The 21,042-nt window shown below is 41.2% G+C and overlaps 1 protein-coding gene across 1 annotated transcript in view; it reads left to right on the top strand.

Annotated features, from left to right (window-relative positions):
* Positions 1–21,042, top strand: part of man1a1 (mannosidase, alpha, class 1A, member 1) — a 474,282-nt gene that overhangs the window by 174,125 nt on the left and 279,115 nt on the right. The window contains exon 3 of the mRNA XM_072555914.1: positions 16,213–16,328. Within this exon, the coding sequence (XP_072412015.1) occupies positions 16,213–16,328 (116 nt within the window). The remainder of the gene's footprint in view (positions 1–16,212; positions 16,329–21,042) is intronic.

Raw genomic sequence — 21,042 nt, 5'->3', positions numbered from 1 at the left:
CTTCACTCCTCTCTCTTTCTGTAATCTCCTCCAACTCTTGGAAATATCTGCATCTCTTTAATTCTGTCCTCTTCAGCTTGCACATCTAAGAGGCAACCAAGTTTACCTGGCAATCTCCCAAGGAGAGGGCTCCTTGCCACCACCAGTAAAATGCCAGCAGTGTCTGGATGCCCTTTATTGACAAAATAAATGACTGAATTGGCTAGTGGGCGGATAGACCAACTTGGAAAAATACCTTTTCAATTTTTCCCTTGTTTTTCTCTTGTGACAATAATGAGCAAAGTATTCTTAAATGGAAAAATCCTCTTAAGAACCTGAAATGTTGAGCTTGTATTTATGTAATGTCTTTCACAATATTGGGATATTTAAGGAGCTTTTGTCAAGCTAATTTTGATGTATAGTTATTGTCGTAAAGTAAAATTCCATGATTTGCATATCATAAATGAGCATGCCATCTGTTGTTGTTTGAGGTTGTGAGAGCGATAGTTCTTGACCAGGATACTTTGAGAATTTGTCGTCTTCTTCATATCCTTTTGAGAAGGCTGAAGCTGATGCAAGTCATGGGTGCACAGCTTTGGACGTTGCACTGTGTACAGTATTTGTGGAGCAGATCAAACTTGAAAGATAAAATAGCCTTCGTCTCAATTTTCTTTTCAATTTCTTTTTGTGCCGTGGTCATTTCCTGCACACACTTTCTATCAGATTACATTTATGCTGTTGGGTTCTGTTTATGTTCTCCCAACTAGAGTTGCCCACTTCTTGATCTAGACCTCTGATTGCCCTGGTAGTCATTAATCAAGTTCTAAATTAAACTTATCCTAACACAGTATTTAAAACAATTTTGTTCAACTGTATTGTGTCTCTGAAATTTATCATATTTTGTTCTCCTATGGTGAAAGTGCCCATATTGAGACAGCACAACCCATCAGTTACAGCAACAAGATACATCCAATATGAATGTCTTGCCAGACCTTTTGTTTTTACAACAGGCATTGCTTCTCAAATTTGCCTTGTTTGCACAAGATACAGAAATCTAATTTTATTTTAAAAGCATGAAATGCCAATAACTATAATAAATCAAATATATTAAGAAAGAGAGTGCAATGTCAAAAGCAAATTGTGCCAAATTTGTACCACAGAGTGAAATGATGCAGGTGTAGGATGTTGGTATTAAGTAGTCGTAAAAACAAAGGTCTGGCAAGGCATTCATATTGGATGTGTCTTGTTGTGGTATCTGATGGGTTGTGCTGTCTCGATATGTTGTTGCTGGATTTGCTGATGATCCCCATGCAATTCACACTTGGCTCAAAGCAGCCATCAGCATTCATCAAAAGCCATGCACAGCCAAGCCTTCGATTCCTAATTTTGGAACAGTGACTTGTCTTTCATTCAGAGTTACTTAAGGTCACGCAGAGGTTTTGTCTGCTCCTCCAAAGTGGTGTCAGCTACATCTATATTGTTATGCTAGCAGCTAGGATTCTGGTGCTGCTTCAATTAATGAGAATGCTTTCTGCAAATTATACATTTGTCTGTGAAAGGATGCTCATCCCTATTTCCCTAACTAAAGGAAATTAATTGGATATGTAGTGCTTCAAAATGCTTTGATAACATAAAGAATAATAAAAACATTTCATATTTCTTAATGCCTTTTTCTCCATGTAAAAAGGTTCATTTTAAACCCTAAGCGCAAACAAAGATTTGATTTAACCCAACAGACCAGTTATTTCTCTTGATGTGAATAGCAATGACTCAGATCCTTTCACAGGTCTGAATCTATAGCATTGCAGGAGCTGCTCGACATCCTGCTGACAAGTTATTTGGATCTGTTGGCTATCCATATTCCAAATGTTACAAGTGAGTTGAATTCTAACAATTACTTAATTTAAATTGAATATGTGTCAAGCCAAGCCCATATGAGTAAGTTACTCACTTTCTTAGGTTCCACAATAACACATTTTCAAAAGATGATGCGCAACTGAAACAAAATAAAGTAAAAAGCTGGCATCAGTTTTTAAAAAAAAAACTTAAAATACCACTGGTTCACGCAATCTATTGAGAAATTAAACCTAGTAACCTTATCCCAGCTGATCGATTTGCAATTTCAATAATCGTTTGACTCTTTAAAAAACCCATGAAGTAGTAAGGTAAGCACTAATTTGTATTGATTCCCTCCCAAAACATTCTTTGGGTAGTTGAGTGGGCAATATCTATCAACCTTACCAACTGTGCCTACTGCCAAAATTTGGAAAATGCCACGCTGCTATTTTCTGGCATACAGATTTTATTATAAATCTGCAATTCAAATGTGGATATGCATTGATGGAATAGATACTAGTGGATATTGCCCACTAGAGAACAGAGGTTTATAATAATTGTTGAACTTGCAGATTTAATCACCCATCATGAGACCAAATGTGATATCAATAATAGACTTTTGAAAGCTCCTTGTACATTCAGTATCTATAGACTTGTTCACAAATTCATATAATGCCATTGCTTTTATAAGCAGTTAACTTATTTTCATCAATTAAAAATGAGCTATGATGTGCTTTAATTTATCATTTGAGAATACTGGACAGTTATAGCGGATTTACAAGAAATCAATTCAATCCAAAGTTTCCAATTACTTCAAATATTGCAAGAGTAAAGCTTGAGAATTTGTTTGACCATTAAACTGGAAATTGAATGATTTCCTGCAGTCCTCCCTTAGATCACATTTTCTTCCTATTCATATTTATTGGTGAACTTTATACCCATCATGGTGAGGGTTGGTAAAGGTATGAAACTAAAGATTTTCCATTTCATTCTCTGGTTCACTGCAGTGGTGCTGAGTCCAGTTTAATGCAAGCAAGACAGCCTTAACTCCTTTAGTTCAAAGCAGAGAAGTGTTTTCTTCATAGGACCAGTTTAATATTTGCCCCATCCCTCATATCAGCCCTCAGAGTTTGCTAGGTTGTGACAACATGCCCAATGGGGAAGGCAATGGTGTATTGTCACTGGACTCTTACTCCAGAGATCCAGGTAATGCTGTGGAGGAACAAGTTCAAATGCTACTACAGCAGATGGTGGAATTGAATGTTTAAAAAATATGGAATTGTAACAGTCTAATGATGACCATGAAGTCATTGTTGTAAAAACCCATCTGGTTTGCTAATGTCCTTCTGTGTCCTCTGTTGCCTCTTGGCTGACGTCTGAAGTGGCCTAGCAATTATATTTGATGCGCATAACTTCTAAAATGTCTCAAAAATGGACCGGCAAGCACTGGCAAAGACAGTGGAACAAGAACCACAAACTCAGCCCTGTCAACACTTCAAAGTACTCCTATTCAACATTTGAGGGGTGTGAGAAGCAGCAGACCGACATTGTCACCCTGTGATATTATACCTTATAAACAATGTCCCAAATATCACCATACCATTGTGGAATGTCCTGACCCATCAGTAGGTGCTGGCACAGTGCTGTACAGTTGGGAAGGAGTTGTTTTGGGAGTTCTCAACTTTGACTCCAGAACTCATGAAATCTCACTTGCAAGTTTCCTTCCAAGCCACACTTGGAAACGTATCATTTGATTTGATCTATTATTGTCACGTGAACCTAGGTACAATGCATAAGGGTACTAAAACAGAGCAAAGAATACAATGTTATGGCAAAGAGAAGGTGCACAAAGAGTGAGATCAAGATTAAATTTAAAATCTGAGAGATCCATTCAGGAGTGTAATAACAGCAGGGAAGAAGCTGTTCTTGAATCTCTTGGTATGTGTGTTTAAGCTTTTGTATATGTGTTGCTGAGTCAAACTCCTGGGACCCCTTTCCTAATAGCAGTATGAGTGTAACTATGCTGAATGGATTATAGCGGTTCAACAGGGGGCAGCTCACCGATGCTTTCTCGAGGGTAACCGGAAATAGGTCATTAATGCTGGCTCAGGCAACAAAGCCTACATCCCCTGCAGGTATTAAATATAAGTTGATATCAGATGTGAATTTCCAAATGCCTTTCATTGGAACCCAATGGAAATGAGCAAGAACGAAGTATATTTTAATTCTATTCTTCCACTAAGTAAGAGTTCAGGTGAATGATAAAGGAATTCATCATCTTCAATAGAATACAGCCTGCCTATTGCAGCATTTAGGTCCAATGCTGATTATAATGGTTCATTAACAAGTTGTAAAGTTCAACCTGGGTAATTTGAGTACTTGATATTTGTTGGTACTCAATAATTAGTGAAGACCTAGTTTTCAAATTTGTACAGTCTGCAGGAGACGTTTTTTGTGATTTTACACTATTTTTCTCTCACCAAAGTTCTTTCTGTTTTAAATGATTTTCATGTAACCTATGATATCCTTTATAGTTTTTTGGCATGTTTAGTGGTATTTTTAACTTGAGCAGCCATCCCCACTAGCAACCTGAGTCTTAGGTAGTGCCTCTCATTATCTTGGCCTATCTTAGCCTTTTAATAAAAAAAAACTCCATATTCTTTGTGGCCTTTTTTAAAAATTGACTTATGGGACGTGAGCATTGCTGGCTGGCCCGCATTTATTGCCTATCCCTGGTCCCCATAAGAAAGTGATAGTGAGCTACCTTCTTAAACTGCTGCAAATTGTAGATTGAACTTGCAATGCCCTTAAGGAGAGAATTTCAAGATTTTGGCCCAGTGACAGTGAAGGAAATGTATTGCCATTCTAAGTCAGGTTGGTGAGCGACTTGGAAGGGAACTTTCAGATGGTGGTGTTCCCATGTATCTGCTGCCCTTCTAGATGGAAGTGGCCATGGGTTTGGAAGGTGTGTCTAAGGATCTATGGTGGGTTTCTGCAGTGCATCTTGTGGATAGTACACACTGCTGCTACTGAGTATCAGTGGTGGAGGGAGTGGATATTTGTGGATGTGGTGGCAATCAAGTAAGATGCTTTCTCCTGGATGAGGTCAAGCTGCTTGAGTTTTGGTGAAGTTGCACTCAAACGGGCAAGTGGGGGATATTCTATTGCGCGCCTGACTTGGTGTGCCTTGTAAATGGTGGGCTGGTCTTTGGGAGTCAGGAGGTGCATTACTTGCCACAGTTATCCTAGCTTCTGACCTGCTTTTGTAGTCACTATTTTTGTGGTGAGTTTCTGGTCAATGGTGATCCCTAAGGATGTTGATAGTGGGGTATTCAGTGATGGTAACAACATTGAATGTCAATGGGCAATGATTAGATGGTGTCTTATGGAGATGGTTGTTGCCTCGCCTCGCATTAATTACCACATGTCAGGCCAAGCCTGGATATTGTCCAGATCTTGTTGCATTTGAACATGGACTGCTTCAGTATCTGAGGAGTCGCAAATAGTGTTGAACATTATGCAGTCATTGGTGAACATTCCCACTCTCCTCCTCATGACGGAGGGAAAGCATTGATGAAGCAATTGATGATTGTGCCTAACAAACTATCCTGAGGAACGCCTGTAGAGATGTCCTGAAGCTGAGATGACTGACTTCCAATGACTACATGTGCCAGTATGTGTCCAACCACCAGAGACCGATTGATTCCAGTTTGGCTGGGGTTCCTTGATGCCGCACTTGATCAAATCCATCCTCGATGTCCAGAGCTGTCACTCTCACTTCACCTCTGGAATTCAGCTTTTGTTTGTGTTTAACAGCGTTACTACATCTTTTGTCTCTAATGTGTTTAGCTGATACATGAAATTTATAAAATGTTGCTTTTAAGGAAATTATTATGTTCTATTATTCTGATTGCTCTAACTTGACATACCTAGAGCATCGGAGACTGGGGGAGGTGACCTTTATAGAAGTTTATAAAATCATGAGAGGTATAGGTAGTGTGAGTAACCAACGTCTTTTTACCCCAGGGTGAGGGAGTCCAGAACTGGAGGGCATAAATTTCAAGTGAGATGGGAAAGATTTAAAAGGAACCTGAAGACTAACTTTTTCTCAGAGTAGTGCATATATGGATTGAGCTGCCAGAGGAAGTGTAGCGGCTGGTACAATTACAACATTTAAAAGGCATTTACATGAATAGGAAGGATTTAGAGAAATATGGGCCAAATGCTGGCAAATTAGAATGTCTGGTTGGCACAGATGAATTCGATGGAAGGGTATGTTTCTGTACTATGTGACGCTATGACTTTATATAATAAATAAAATAACTGCATACCTGGCATTCTGAATTTTGTGGTTTCAACTGCTCAAATAACATGATAATTGCCCATTATTCCTTAGAGTAAAATATTAGCGAACTTGTTTCTTTAAAAAATTAATTTTTATTTCCATAATTTACTTAGTTATGAGATCGATGTTTCCATTTTATAAATGTCTACGTTTAGAAATAGATTAGATTCCCACAGGCTCTTCGGCCCAACAAGTGCACACCGACCCTCTGGAGGGTAACCCACCCAGACCCATTTCCCTCTTAGAGGAGAAAGTGAGGACTGCAGATGCTGGAGATCAGAGCTGAAGATGTGTCGCTGGAAAAGTGCAGCAGGTCAGGCAGCATCCAAGGAACAGGAGAATCGACGTTTCGGGCATCAGCCCTTCTTCAGGAATGAGGAAAGTGTGTCCAGTAGGCTAAGATAAAAGGTAGGGAGGAGGGACTTGGGGAAGGGGTGTTGGAAATGCCTGCTGGACACACTTTCCTCATTCCTGAAGAAGGGCTTATGCCCGAAATGTCGATTCTCCTGTTCCTTGGACGCTGCCTGACCTGCTGCGCTTTTCCAGCAACACATTTTCAGCAGCCAATTCCCTCTTACTAATGTACCTAACACAATGGACAATGTACCATGGCCAATTCACCTGACCTGCACATCTTTGGATTGTGGGAGGAAACCAGAGCACCTGGAGGAAACCCATGCAGACACTGGGAGAATGTGCAAACTCCACACAGACAGTCGCCCGAGGCTGGAATTGAACCTGGCTCCCTGGCACTGTGAGGCAGCCGTGCTAACTGCTCAGCCACCGTGCCACCCATATGGGGAGGTTGAGCTAACGGTGTGGTGTGATGTTACTAACAAGATGAATGGAACTGAATGCATAATACTTTTGTTGCAATGTTAATGATGGACCATGTTCCTCTGGTCACTGAGTACAGCTTTTGATGCTGGCAGACGAAAACACGGGGGCTTTGAGGTGGAACTTGAGTCAATTATTTGTAGAGTCACTTGATATTTTTAGCAGTAGTGTGGAAGTATTGAAGAAAATAATTTGGCAGTAATGAGTCCTTTTGATGTTCCATTATCAATGAAGATTCTTGTGAATGGTTGAGAATATGGATCATGAAACTGTAACAGTGTTTCTGTTTCACTGCACAGTAACAAGGTTGATTTCACTGATGATTTTGGATCAAGGACATATTGAAGCAGGTAGTGCAATAACTTTAGTGATCTACTGGATGGGGACAGAGTTAAACAAAGGCAACACAAACAGCATTTTGGTGAGCTGAAGCAAATAGTAATAATTGCAATTGGAGAACCTGCTGGACGTATGCTATTAGATGCATCTATTTATGTGATGTAATTTTGAGTGTTACAACTGTAAAAGCATTGCAGGTTCCATCCAAGAGTTGTCAATTTAAGTTAAATTGTTTTCTAAATTCTAAAATAAAGATCACCTTCATGAATTAAAAAAAGTCATTTTTTACACTTGTTCAAGACACTTGGCATAAATGGCTGGGCAAGCATTTATTGCCCTCCCTAATTGCCCTCCAGCTGGTGGTGAGGTGCCATCTTGAACCACTGCAGTCCCTGGGTTGTGGTAATACTGATATTACTGTTAGAAAGGAAATTCATGGATTTTGTCCTGTTGAAGGTTTGTGTCTCAGTGGTAATGTCCCTACTTCTGGGCTAAAAATTCTCAGTTCAAGTTTGAGGCCCTGGATGTATTTCATAGCATGTCTAAGCAGGTTGGTTCGAAACAATTCCAGTGAACAAATGGCAATTGTACGTCAAAATCAGGGTAGTTGTAACTTGAACAGGAATATGCAGGTGATTGCATTTCTGTGCATCAGCTGCCTTTTGTCCTTCCAGATTGTGAAGGTCACAGGTTTGAAATGTACTTTCAAAGGAGTAAGGTTAGAGTTAGATTTAGTGTGGTGCACATTGCCAGTGTACATTGATGGTACCAATCAAGTGGACTGTTTTGTCTGGATGATGTCAAGCTTCTTTTGAAGGTTTGGAGCTGCACTCATCCAGGCAAGTGGAAGTTTTCCATCCCACTCCTGATTTGTGCCTGTAGATGATAGACAAGTGTTAAGGAGACAGAAGATGAGTAACTGGCAGAATTCTTAGCCTCTGAACTGCTCTTGTAGCCACAGTGTTATGTAGCTAATCCACATCAGTTTCTCGTCAGTAGTTTTCCCCAGGATGTTCATAGTGGAGGATTTGACAATGCCCTTTGATGCTCAGTAGCATTGCCAATGGTTAGATTCTCTACTGTTGGACGTTAATTGTGTGGCACTTGTGTGGTACAAAGGCTTACATAACAGGATACAAAATGAAGCAGAGCAAGATTGCAGACAAAAACACCTCCCTCTGTGATGTGTTCAATGCTTTCCATGCTCGGTTTGAGCCGAATGCCAGCGGTGTGGTGTCACCTGCCCCAACAACCCTGGACGCACCTTTTTCCCCTCTATCACGACAGACATCAGATCGGTCTTCCTGAGAGTAAATCTGAGGAAAGTGACTGATCCAGATGGAATCTCTAGCTGTGCATTCAGATCCTGTGTGGACCAGCTGGTGGAGGTATTCGCTGACATCTTCAACCTCTCCTCGCTACAGTCCCTACCTGCGTAGAGGGCCACCACCATCCCAGTACCTACGAAAGCACATGCAACATGCTTAATGCCTACCGCCCAGTGGCGCTGACCTTCATAATCATGAAGTGCTGCACAAGGCTGGCCATGGCCCATATCTACTGTAGCCTTCCAGGTGGCTCCAGTCACCTACAATTTGGCTATGAATTGAACAGGTGCACAGTGGATGCCATTTCCTGAGCACTGCACTCATCCCTAGAACACCTGGATAACAAGGACACTTAACATCAGGCTGCTACTCATGGACTACATCTCTAACTTCAATACCATAATTCCCTCCAGACTAATCTCCAAATTCCAAGACCTAGGTATCAGTGCTGCCCTTTGCAATTAGATCCTCAACTTCCTGACCTATTGAGAAGATAAACAACAGCACGTCCTCCACGATAATCCTCAACACTGGAGCCCCCAAAGGATGCATTCTCAGCCCCCTACTTTATACAACCACAACTGTGTTGCCAAATTCCGTACGCACACTATCTACAAGTTCACGGTAGGCCGGATAGCAAACAACGAGGAGTCAATGATAGAGTGCTTGGTGTCATGGTGCAACGATAACAACCCCTTAATGTCAGCAAAACAAGAAAACCGATCATTGACTTCAGAAAGAAAGGAGGAGTTCACACCACATTTACATTTTAATGGAGTTGAGGTTGAGCGTGTCAAGTCCCAAGGAGTGACGATAAATGACAATGTGTCCTGGACTTCCCACATAGATGCGACAGTCAAGAAAGCACAACAATGCCTCTTCTTCCTCGGGTGGCTTAGGAAATTCAGCATGTCCATAAGGACCCTCGTCAACATTTACAGATGTACCAAAAGTAAGCATTCCATCTGAATACGGCAACTGCTCTGCGTAAGTCCGCAAGAAACTTCAAAAAGTTATTTGCACAGCACAGACCATCACGGAGGCCAGCATCCCATCCACAGGCTCCATTTACACTTCTCATTGCCATGGAAAGGCTGCCAACATCATCAAAGAGCCCTCCTACCGATGTAATGCTCTCTTCCATCAGGCAGAAGATAGAGAAGCTTGAACACATGCACCAGCAGGTTCAGGAACTTCTTCCCTGCAATTATTAGACTAGGAGAAAGTGAGGACTGCAGATCAGAGTCAAAAAGTGTGGTGCTGGAAAAGCACAGCCAGTCAGGCAGCATCTGGGGAGCAGGAGAGTTGATGTTTCGAGCACAAGCTGCTAATCAGGAATGTGGGGTTTGGGGGCAAGAGAGCTGAAAGATAAATGAGAGGGGAGTAGGGGAAGGTAGCTGGGAGCGTGAGAGGTGGATGAAGGTGGAGGGTGATAGGTCGGACTGGAGGGTGGGACGGATAGATGGAAAGGAAGATGGGTAGGTAGGACAGTTCAAGAGGGTGGTGCAGGTTGGAGGGTTGGATTTGGGATAAGGTGCGGGGAGGGAAGATGAGGAAACTGGTGTGATGCGATACCCCTTCCTGTACCAAACCAAACCTCACCAAACCCCCCCCCTTTCCTCCCCCCCAATCCCCCTCCTATTTAACTCTTAGGCCCCTTGAGGCCCCCCCACATTCCTGATGAAGAGCTTATGCTCGAATCGTCAACTCTCCTGCTCCTCAGATGCTGCCTGACAGGCTGTGCTTTGCCAGCACCCTACCTTTTGGCCATTACTAGACTGCTGAATGGATATCTCTCATTTCAAGTAATGTTAATCCAGTTAATGTTGATCTTGCTTTGCTCGTCTCCTGTGTAGCTGTAACCTTGTACTCCTCGCTCTTTCTCAGCACCCTACGATCAGTGTCCTTGTTTGCTATACTCTTTGCAAAACAAAGATTAGATTAGTTCCCTATAGTATGGAAATAGGCCCTTCGGCCAACAAATCCACACTGACCCTCGAAAAAGTAACCCATCCAGACCCATTCCTCTACCCTATATTTACCCCTGACTAATGCACCTAACACAATAGGCAATTTAACATGGCCAATTCGCCTAACCTGCACATCTTTGGATTGTCGGAGGAAACTGGAGCACCGGGGGAAGCCTACGCAGACACTGGGAGAATGTGCAAACTCCACACACAGTCACCCAAGGTGGGAAACAAACCCAGGCCCCTGGTGCTGTGAGGTAGCAGTGCTAACCACTGAGCTGCTGTGCCACCCCAAAGCTTTCACTATAGTTGTGCGTATGACTACCATAAGTCAAACCAAATCAAATGTGATTTCAACTTATCAGCCCTCGCCTCAATATTGTTCAAGTCTTGCTGTATTTGGGTATGGGCTGCTTTAGTACCTGAGGAGTTGTAAATGCTGCTGAACATTGTGCATCATGAACAAACATTCACACTACTAATCTAATGATGGAGGAAAGGTCATATTCATAGAGTCAGAGAGATCTATAGCACGGAAAATGGTCTTTCAGCCCATTGGGCCTGTGCCACTCAAAAACAAGCACTTAACTATTCTAATCCCGTTGTCTGGTACTTAGCCTATAGTTTTGTATGACTTGACATTGCGAGTGCATATCTAAATACTACTAACATGTTTGGAGGATTTCTGCCTCTATGGCCCTTACATGATTCCAGCTTCGCACCACTCTGAGTGAAAAGCGTTTTCTCTGCATCACCTCTTAAACCCCTTGCCATTTATCTTCAATCTATGTCCTTTAGTAATTGGTCCCACAACCAAAGGGGAACGTTCCTTGCCTTTCATAACTTTACACATCATCAATGATGTCCTCCATCAGGGACTTGTGTTCCAAGGAAAATGACCCCAATCTATTCAACCTTTTTTAAATAACTAAAACTGTCAAGCCCAGGAAACATCCGTAAACATACTGATCAATCCTCCTCTCATCCAAGTCTGAATCATTTATATATACCTTAAACAGAAAGGATCCCAACATTGAGTCCATAGAACCTCAATGGACACAGGCTTTCAGTTGCAAAAACATGTATCAGCCCTCTTCGTCCTACCACTGGACAATTCTGTATCCAATTTTCCAAATTTCATTTGGGTCTGTTGGCCTTTACCTTCGCTATATGTCTCCCATGCTGGACCTTATCAATTGCTTTGTTGAAGTCCACGTAGACTACGTCAAATGCATTACCCCTGTCTCTACATCTGGTCTCCTCTTCAAAAAATTCAGTCAAGTTGATCAGAGGTGACCTTTCCTTTACAAAACCATGCTGACATTTCATGATTAATTTTAGTCCCTCAAAGTGTGAGTTAATTCTTTTCCTTATAACTGCTTCCAATAGTTTCCCAGCCATTGAGTTTAGACTGATTCTGTAGTCTCCTGGTTTTTCACTCCTTCCTTTTTTGAATAACAGTACGATGTTGGCTGTCCTCCAGTCTTCTGACCCCTATCCTGTGGCCAGACAGGAATTGAAAATTATTGCCAGGAGTGACTCCAACCAGCAGAAAGCGCACAACCTCTCCCCCCCGCCCACATATACATCCTGTTGTTTAACGTTTTGCTGGAACTCCTTGATACCATACTCAGTTGAATCCTGCCTTGATTTCCAAAGCAATCATTCTCCTCTCACATCTGGAGTGCATCTCTTCTATTGATGTTTACATCCAAACTGTCATGGGTTCAGGAGCCAAGTGGCAGAAATGAAACCAAAAGTCAATGAGCAAGTTATGCCTTTACGAGTGCTGCTTGATAGTACTGTTGCATTCATCCGTCACTTTGATGATCAAGTAGTCTGACGGTGTGGCAATTGCTGTATTAGATTTTCTATTGCTGTTTGTCGTCATGACATACTTGGGCAATTTTCTACATCGTCTGGTAGGTGAAGAAAAGGTCACCATAGTGTCGGAGGACCACAGGCTACACTCCTCATTATCATGGAGGTAGCAGGTGGTAGAGTTAACCTGGGGGTCACCATGCTTCACATGATGGGGAAAGTGGAGGCAGTCTTCATGATAACCTTAACCAGTACAGGAATTGACTCATGCCATTGGTATAACTGCCAATCTGCATCACCAATTTGGCTATCCAGCTGACTGACCTCTGGTTAGATGTTGGTATTGTAACTGTGTAGCCAGGGCTAGAGGCACAGTTAGTTCTGGAGCACATGTCTTCAGTACAATTGCCAGAAGTTGACAGGCCTGTACTCTTCGCAGTATCCGGTGCCTTCATCTGTTTCTTGATATTACAAAGACTGAACCTACTTGGTTGAAAGCTGATATCCATAATGCCAGGCTATCTCAGGAATTGAGTGTGGTGCTGGAAAAGCATAGCAGGTCAGACAGCATCAGAGGAGCTGGAGACACGTCAACTCTCCTGTTCCTCGGACGCTGCCTGACCTGCTGTACTTTTCCAGCACCACGCTCTCGACGCTAATCTCCAGCATCTGCAGTCCTCACTTTCGCCTCTCTGAGGAGTAGTCAGAGATAAATCACTGACTGAATTTGAGTACTTCTCCCTTCTCTTTTGTATGTGGGTGCTGGGCTACTCCATCATTTTGAGGAATTGGGTATTTCTGGAGCCTCCGGCTTTAGTGAGTTGTTTTCTTGTGCACCTCCATTCACAGTTGGATGGGCAGTACTGCAGAACTTAGATCGTGGTGGTTGGGAGGGGGGGTCACTGATGCCTATCTATTGTGTGCTGTTTCCACGGTTTAGCATACATGTATTCATGCATGTGTTGTCACTGAACCAGGCTGACACTTCACTTTTAAAATGCTAGTGCTGCTGTGGTGGTGCCTTTCCGCATTGCAGAAGATGAACTTTTATTTAAGTAAATTCTTTTTCTCCTGTTGTACCTCAAAATGGCATCAGATTGTGGCAACAAAACACTTTTCACTGTATCTTCAAAATATGTGTGACAATAATTTGTCCATTCATCTCCCAGTCCGATGGTAATGGGTAAAGCCTGGCTGTGAGACTGCAAATTGAGTGAGTGCAAGTCTGCTGCTGCTGCTGCTGTCTTTCAATGCCTCATTGATGCCCAATTTAGAGTTTAGATACCTAGTTAGATTTTTCAAAGTGCCCCCATTTCACATATAAGTAATGCCACACAACATGATAGAGAGTATCCTCATTACAAAGTTAATGTGAATGTTTTGTTGCATCAAGAATTTTGAATTTGTTTTAACTTGGCATGTATCTTGAAACAATCTAGAAGTTTCACTTGGTCTATCACCATGAGGTAAGGAAGCTCGGGTAAAATACAATAAATCAATAAATGTGCATTTTTGCTTTGAGCAGTTGAAAAGTAATTAATATTCTAGCAGTCTTTATAAAAGTTAATGTGAAGTATGCCACAATTTATAATGAATGAAGTCCAGTATTTTCACAAGTACTGTGATAGTTCACATAGTTGTGGTGGTCTAATGACAAAGTTCTATTTACATTTAAGGATCTATGTCAAAGAACAAAGAAACTTTACAGCCCAGGAACAGGCCCTTTGGCCCTCCAAGCCTGAGCTGATCAAAATCAACTGTCTAAACTTGTCGCCCAATTCCTAAGCATCTGTATCCCTCTGTTCCCCTCCAGACTCATCTTAAATAAATCTACCATACCTGCTTCTACCACCTCTGCTGGCAACGCAATCCAAATGCCCTCCACCCTCTGTGTGAAGTACTTGCCGCGTGTATCCCCCTTAAACTTTGCACCTCTCACCTTGAAAGAGTGAACCTCTCGTTATTGAATCCTTCACCTTGGGGGGGAAAAAGCTTATCTCTGTCCACCTATCTATACCCTTCATGATTTTGTAAACCTCAATCAGGTTCCCCCTCAATCTCCTTTTTTCAAATGAAAATAAACCTAACCTACTCAACCTCTCTTCATAGCTAGCACCTTCCATACCAGGCAACATCCTCGTAAACTTTCTCTGCACCCTCTCCAAAGCGTCTACATCCTTTTGGTAATGTGGTGACCAGAATTGTACACAGTATTCTAAATGCAGCTGAACCAATGTTTTGTACAATTTTAACATGACTTGCCAGCTCTTATACTCAATACTCCGTCCAATGAAGGCAAGCATACTATATGCCTTCTTGACCACTCTATCCACCTGTGTAGCAACCTTCAGGGTACAATGGACCTGCACTCCCAGATCCCTCTGCCCATCAACTTTTCTGAAGGCTCTTCCGTTCATTGTATAATTCGCTCTAGAATTAGTCTTGCCTAAATGCATCACCTCACATTTGTCTGGATTGAACTCCATCTGCCACTTTTCCGCCCAACTCTCCAGTCTATCTATATGCTCCTGTATTCTCTGAAAGATCCTTATGTTTTCTGCCACTCCACCAATCTTCGTGTCATCTGCAAACTTGCTGATCATACCAACAGTGCCCTCTTCCAGATCATTTATGTAAATTACAAACAACAGTGGCCCCAGCACTGACCCCTGTGGAATACCACTGATCAGCTTTCTCCATTTTGAGTAACTCCCTTCAACTACTACTCTCTGTCTCGTGTTGCTCAACCAGTTCTTTATCCACCTAGCTAGAACATCCTGCACACCATGTGACTTCACTTTCTCTATTAGTCTACCATGGGGATCCTTAACAAACGCCTTACTAAAGTCCATGTATATGATATCAACAGCCCTTCCTTCATCTATCAACTTGGTCACTTCTTCAAAGAACTCTAAGTTGGTAAGACACGATCTCCCCCACACAAAACCATGTTGCCCATCACTGATAAGCCCATTCTCCTCTAAATATAAATAGATCCTATCCCTCATTACCTTCTCCAGCAACTTTCCCACCACCGATGTCAGGCTCACTGGTCTATAGTTACCCAGAAAACCCCATTACCCTCCTTGTACAGAGGGACATCATGAGCAACCCTCCAGTCCTCCGGCACCTCACCTGTATTTAAGGATGCCACAAAGATATCTGATAGGGCCCCAGCTATTTTCCCTCTTGCCTCCCTCAGCAACCTGGGATAGATCCCATCCAGTCCTGGGGATTTGTCCACCTTAATAACCTCTAACCTCCCCAACACATCTTCCCTACTTATGTCAATGTGATCCAGACTAATCAAACTTTTATCTCTAACCTCAACATTCATCATGTTCCTCTCCTCAGTGAACACTGATGCAAAGTAATCATTCAGAATCTCACCCATTCACTCAGGTTCAACATACAGTCTTCCTTTGTTATCCTTTAGTGGACCAATCCTTTCTCTAGTTACCCGCTTGCTTCTTGTATAAGAATAAAATGCTTTGGGACTCTCCTTAATTCTGCTAGCTAAAGCTATTTCATTACCCCTTTTAGCACGCTTGATTCTTTACAACTTTTCCCCTGTTAAGTGGCAAATTAATTTCTGCCCCAGATGTGTACACATTTGGCTTTGTTGATTTTTGTTTTGTTAAATGTACTTTGAGCGACTTTCATTTTGACAGAGTCATTTAGAAGAAACAGTTGATGTGAATTTTCTTCATCCGGGAGATCAGCGAGAAAGCTAAAATTAGTCTGCCTTATTTTTTAGGTAATATTCGAGGAGCGACAATAGTGGATGCCTTAGACACATTGTACATTATGGGTATGCATGACGAATTTAAAGAAGCAAAGGAATGGGTTGAAAAGAATCTTGACTTCAATGTGGTAAGTATTTTGAAAATAACAAATTTTCTGTTTCTCATAAAATAATTGAGAAAGATGACATGTGACCTGAGCAGTTGAGAAAGACAACCGAGGAGTTGGAGTCACTTGTTTCCATTGTGCATAGATGTTTCACTCTTGAGTGTAACATTTAGGGCAACTGTCAAGGATAAGGATGCAGCACTTAGGACAGTCCTGTCTGATCCATGCACGCAGCTAGAAAGCTATAACTCTACACCCAGAAAGTAAATTGTGCTTTCAATTTGAGTTGTAGCAGCACACAAGAAGACCATCATTTTGCTTAAATATGTATGTGTGCCAAGCTTTGAATCAGACTTAGAGCTCAAATTGCAGAGGCTGAATTAAACAATCATGTTCCAGACAGTGGATACCATTAAAGCCTTCAACTCTTGAGAACACAGTGATGTCTGAGCGTGAAAGACATTTTTGATAATCTTCGAACCCACATCATTAGTCTTGTTTTCTCTCTTTACTACTTGGTGGCTGATTTTTAATTGTAGCTCTCCTACACTTCTGACTGTTCCGTATAATTTAAGCCAATAGATTACATTCATTAAAGTGACATGTTTTTAATGGAATCTGGTAAATCTCCGATGGTATCACTCTCTAAGGTGATCTGTTTATAATGTTAGTAATATAGTATGCCATCATATATTCTGTTTGCATACAGTTTTGTGCGATCAGCTTTAATATCCTTTTTTTAAAAAAACAGATATGGGAGAGGAGGCAGTTGAAATAAGATACTTGTTATTAAATGTAATAAAGAATTTGGAAAATTTCTTTACCCACAGTCACTAGAATGTTGAACTTGGTACCACACGAACTTGATAAATACAGTAAAGGAAAAAGAAATTAAAAATTGCTGAAGAGAGTGAAAGAAGGTTTTTGTGAGCATAAACACCATTTCAAGCCAGATGCCCAGGATAGCCTGTTTTGATGCTGGATGTTCTATATCATTAGGTACTACAATTCCCATAAATTAGCATTTCATTTAAAGGTGAGTTGTTTTTCTCATAAATTCCATTCTTTGTAAATCCCTGGCTTCTCCCAAGATCGGGACAAGCACCAGGGATCAATTGGCATTCATTTCTTTAGGTTAAGACAGAAGTTTGTATGTTTGCCAAAGTATTAAGTTTGAAGTGTGATAGAGGTGTCTGTATACACTGGGATTTTCTTTGTGTGCATAACAAGCCAGACGCTGTGCTATTTCATCAGGAGAGGAATATTATCCCTGCTATAATGCCATCTTTTGCTAAGGTAAAGTGGTGACCTCTTGTTCAAAAAATAATCCAAGTCCAAAAGAGACTGCAAGGTTAGAGGGCGGAACAGGTAGAGCAGGAAGCTAGAATAATCTCCGGTGATGGGAGAGTGCATGCAGAGCAGGGTATGAGGGAAGATTAGAGGGGGTAGTGTGGAATATGTAGTATACACAGTAAGTGGCCAGATTTAGAGTTGTGGTGGGATGCAGTTGGATGGAGTGAATTATAAGCCAACACTGAGATGATGCTAGAAATGTCACAAGTGTGGTTATAGCTCTGAAAATCTCAGTGCAACTTGGTAGGGAGTTGCAGGACATTGACCCAGAAACAGCAAAGATGTCCCAGTTTATTTCTAAGCTAGGGAATTGTGAAAGTTTATAGGAAACCTGGAGTCAATGGTATTTTTGTGCACCTGCCTAGTCATTCTAGGTGGTATAAGCTGCAGATTTGGGAGGTGCTGTCAGCGGAGCCTTGTAAAGTATCTTGTAGATGGTGCAGCTACACTGCACTGGTGGTGGAGGAAAAGAACGTTTAAGGATATGACTGAATGCTGATGTGAAGCAACACTCACTCGGGCAGGTGTAGAATATAGCTGACTTGTGCCTTCGTCAGGGTATGAAGGCATTTGAGTTCACTTGCCACAGAATATTCAAACTCCGTCCAACTCCTGTTACTGCAGTATTTATAGCTGATCCAATAATCTTTCTAATTAGAGGTAACCTCCCAGGCTGTTGGCATTGGAAGATTTTAAGGAGATAGTGCCATTGATAGTCAAGGGGATGTTGTTAAATTATCAGTGCAATTAGTCATTGACTGACACTTGTGTAATGTCAGTATTACCAGCGTTTGTATAGTTAGTAAGTTTTTTTTGTTTGGTATTACAGAAATCATTTTGTGTTTATTGAAGAAACTTAGCTGAGTGAAATTTTTATTCTCAACTTAACATAGATATACAATTTAATGAGTAAAACATTTAAACATTTGTTGTGATCAGTGGAGTAGTAGGACTAGTAGTCTGCGGTTGAAAGACTGTTGAGAAGGGATAATTTATCACTCTGAGAATGAAAGTGGAGAGTACCACACTCCGATTCATAGCATGGTTACACTGTAGAAGGAGGCCATTTAACCTATGAGAGGAACTCATCGCATTTGAACAAACTGACGAAAGTGAGGACTGCAGATGTTGGAGATCAGAGCCTAGATTATAATGGTGCTGGAAAAGCACAGCAGTTCAGGCAGCATCCAAGGAGCAGGAAAATCAACATTTCGGGCAAAAGCCCTTCATTAGGAATGAGGACGCTTTTCCAGCACCACTCTAATCTAAACATATGAACGACCTGCTCTTCCCCAGCTTCTGGGAAATGTCTCCTCTTTTAGATGATTGGCTAATTCCCTTTCGAAGGCCTTGATTGAAACTATCACCACCTACTCAGTGCAATTCAGATCCTAACCACTTGCTCCTCAAAAAAGCTTTTCCTCATCTTGTCACTGCTTTTGGCCAATGATGTTAAGTCAGTGTCCTCTGCCTATGGGAACAAACTCTCTTTTTTCCAGAATCCTCATAGTTTGAGTCTTCAAGTGAAATTGACATTTCAAGTTCAGTGACCCTTTGTCAGAACTCGCTATTAACTGTGCTTTCTCTCCACAGATGCACACTGTTGAGTTTCTCCCGCAATTTCTGTTCTTGTTTCATATCTTCAGCATCTATATCTTTGGTTTATTCTAGTGAACACGTTTTCCTAGCAATTTGATATTATTTGTTAACTCTGGAGCCTGGTCAATGTAACTGTATTACACAGTAAAAGGTATAGTATTTTTAAAATACATTTCTTCTCTATTTTTTGATGTATTTTGTTTTGCAGGTTATTTCCACTAGGACTATAGTCTTGCTTATATAACATTACAGTATTTAAGCTTACATTTGTTTCTTTCAACAATATATGTTTGGGGGAAGAAAACAATCTCAGGTTTGAAAACTGATCTCTGTGAGATACCGCGATTGGTTTAAAGTTGTGTTCTTCAGTAATGCATTCATTGGAGGATTTATTGAATTTAGGAAAGCTGTGATCTTACAGCTGACCTTCTAAGGAACCTCATTATATATTTTCTTGTCTGTAAAATCAGTCGTTCACCACTACTCTGATTCCTGTTACTCAGTCAGCTTCATAGCACTATTGTCCCTTTTATTCCATGGACTGTAACATTGCTGAGATCTTGTTATGAGTCTTTGTAGACGATTCCATATAATATAGAACCTAAGACTCTTCCTCTGGGAGTATGGGTTCAAATCCCAACATGTTAGATGAAATTTGAATGCAAGAAAAATCTGAAATTAAAACATTGGCTTAATGGTGACCATGATTGTCATAAAAGCCCATCTGATTTAGTGTCCTTCAGGAAGGAAAACTGCCATGCTGATGTTGTAATCCCTTATCAACCTTCTCTGTTGCCTCAATTAAATTAGTTATACACAATTTACCCCTCACAAGTGGATGCTTTAATGTACCAGTGTTTGTCCAAGTGACAATTATTTTTGTTCAAGATATTACTCATTCTAAAAGCTTCCCAGCTATTGTGGTTTGTTATGAATGGGGTACTCCATCTTTTTTAATCTAATTAGTCGAAAGCTTGGGAATTTGAGAATAAACAGTGAGAAGTTTGTTGTGTTGCTGTAAACTATTTACAGGTTACATGAGTACTGCTATCAATACTACTGTTCATGCTAGAAGCCTTCCATGTCTCTCCACTCACTGTCCCAACCTCGTTGCACTCATGGGGCGTCGTCACGGTGGGTGCTTCTAATCTCTCCCTTTCAGACATTGACCCTTTAAGATCCATATAAAACACTTTTCTCTCTCTCCGGCTGCCCCACCCCACCCAAGTCTTTGTCCTGAATATGGTGCCATCGCATATGTTCATTTTTGTATATTTATACTTGCATACAGCCCCTTAGATTTAAGCTCTCCAAGATATCTTTGCTGAGATAAGTTGGAATAACTAAATAAGGAGAAGCAATTGTATAGTGGTAATATAACTGGACTCGTGTTACAGAATCTAAGACTCTTCCTCCGGGGGTATGGGTTCAAATCCCATCATGGCAGATGATGAAATTTGAATGCTAGAAAAATTTGAAACTAAAACGTTGGCTTAATGGTGACCATGATTGTCATAAAAACCCATCTGATTCACAGTGTCCTTCAGGAAGGAAAATTGACTTGTATATGACTCCAGAGCCACAATAATATGGCTGTCTCTTAATTGCCTCTCAGCAATGAGGGATGGGCAATAAATGTTAATCTAATAGCAGCACCCCTATGCCATCAACTAACCAAATTAAAATTTGTCATCAGCTAGTATCTCGTGACAGTAGTGATGTGTTTTCAATGTTCAAAGTAAATTTTCATGACTATATAACCAGGTCATTAGTTTGGCTAACT

The sequence above is a fragment of the Chiloscyllium punctatum genome, chromosome 3 (genome assembly GCF_047496795.1).
Source record: "Chiloscyllium punctatum isolate Juve2018m chromosome 3, sChiPun1.3, whole genome shotgun sequence".
In the NCBI taxonomy this organism is placed as follows: Eukaryota; Metazoa; Chordata; class Chondrichthyes; order Orectolobiformes; family Hemiscylliidae; genus Chiloscyllium; species Chiloscyllium punctatum.
This window is presented reverse-complemented; position numbering and strand designations above follow the sequence as displayed.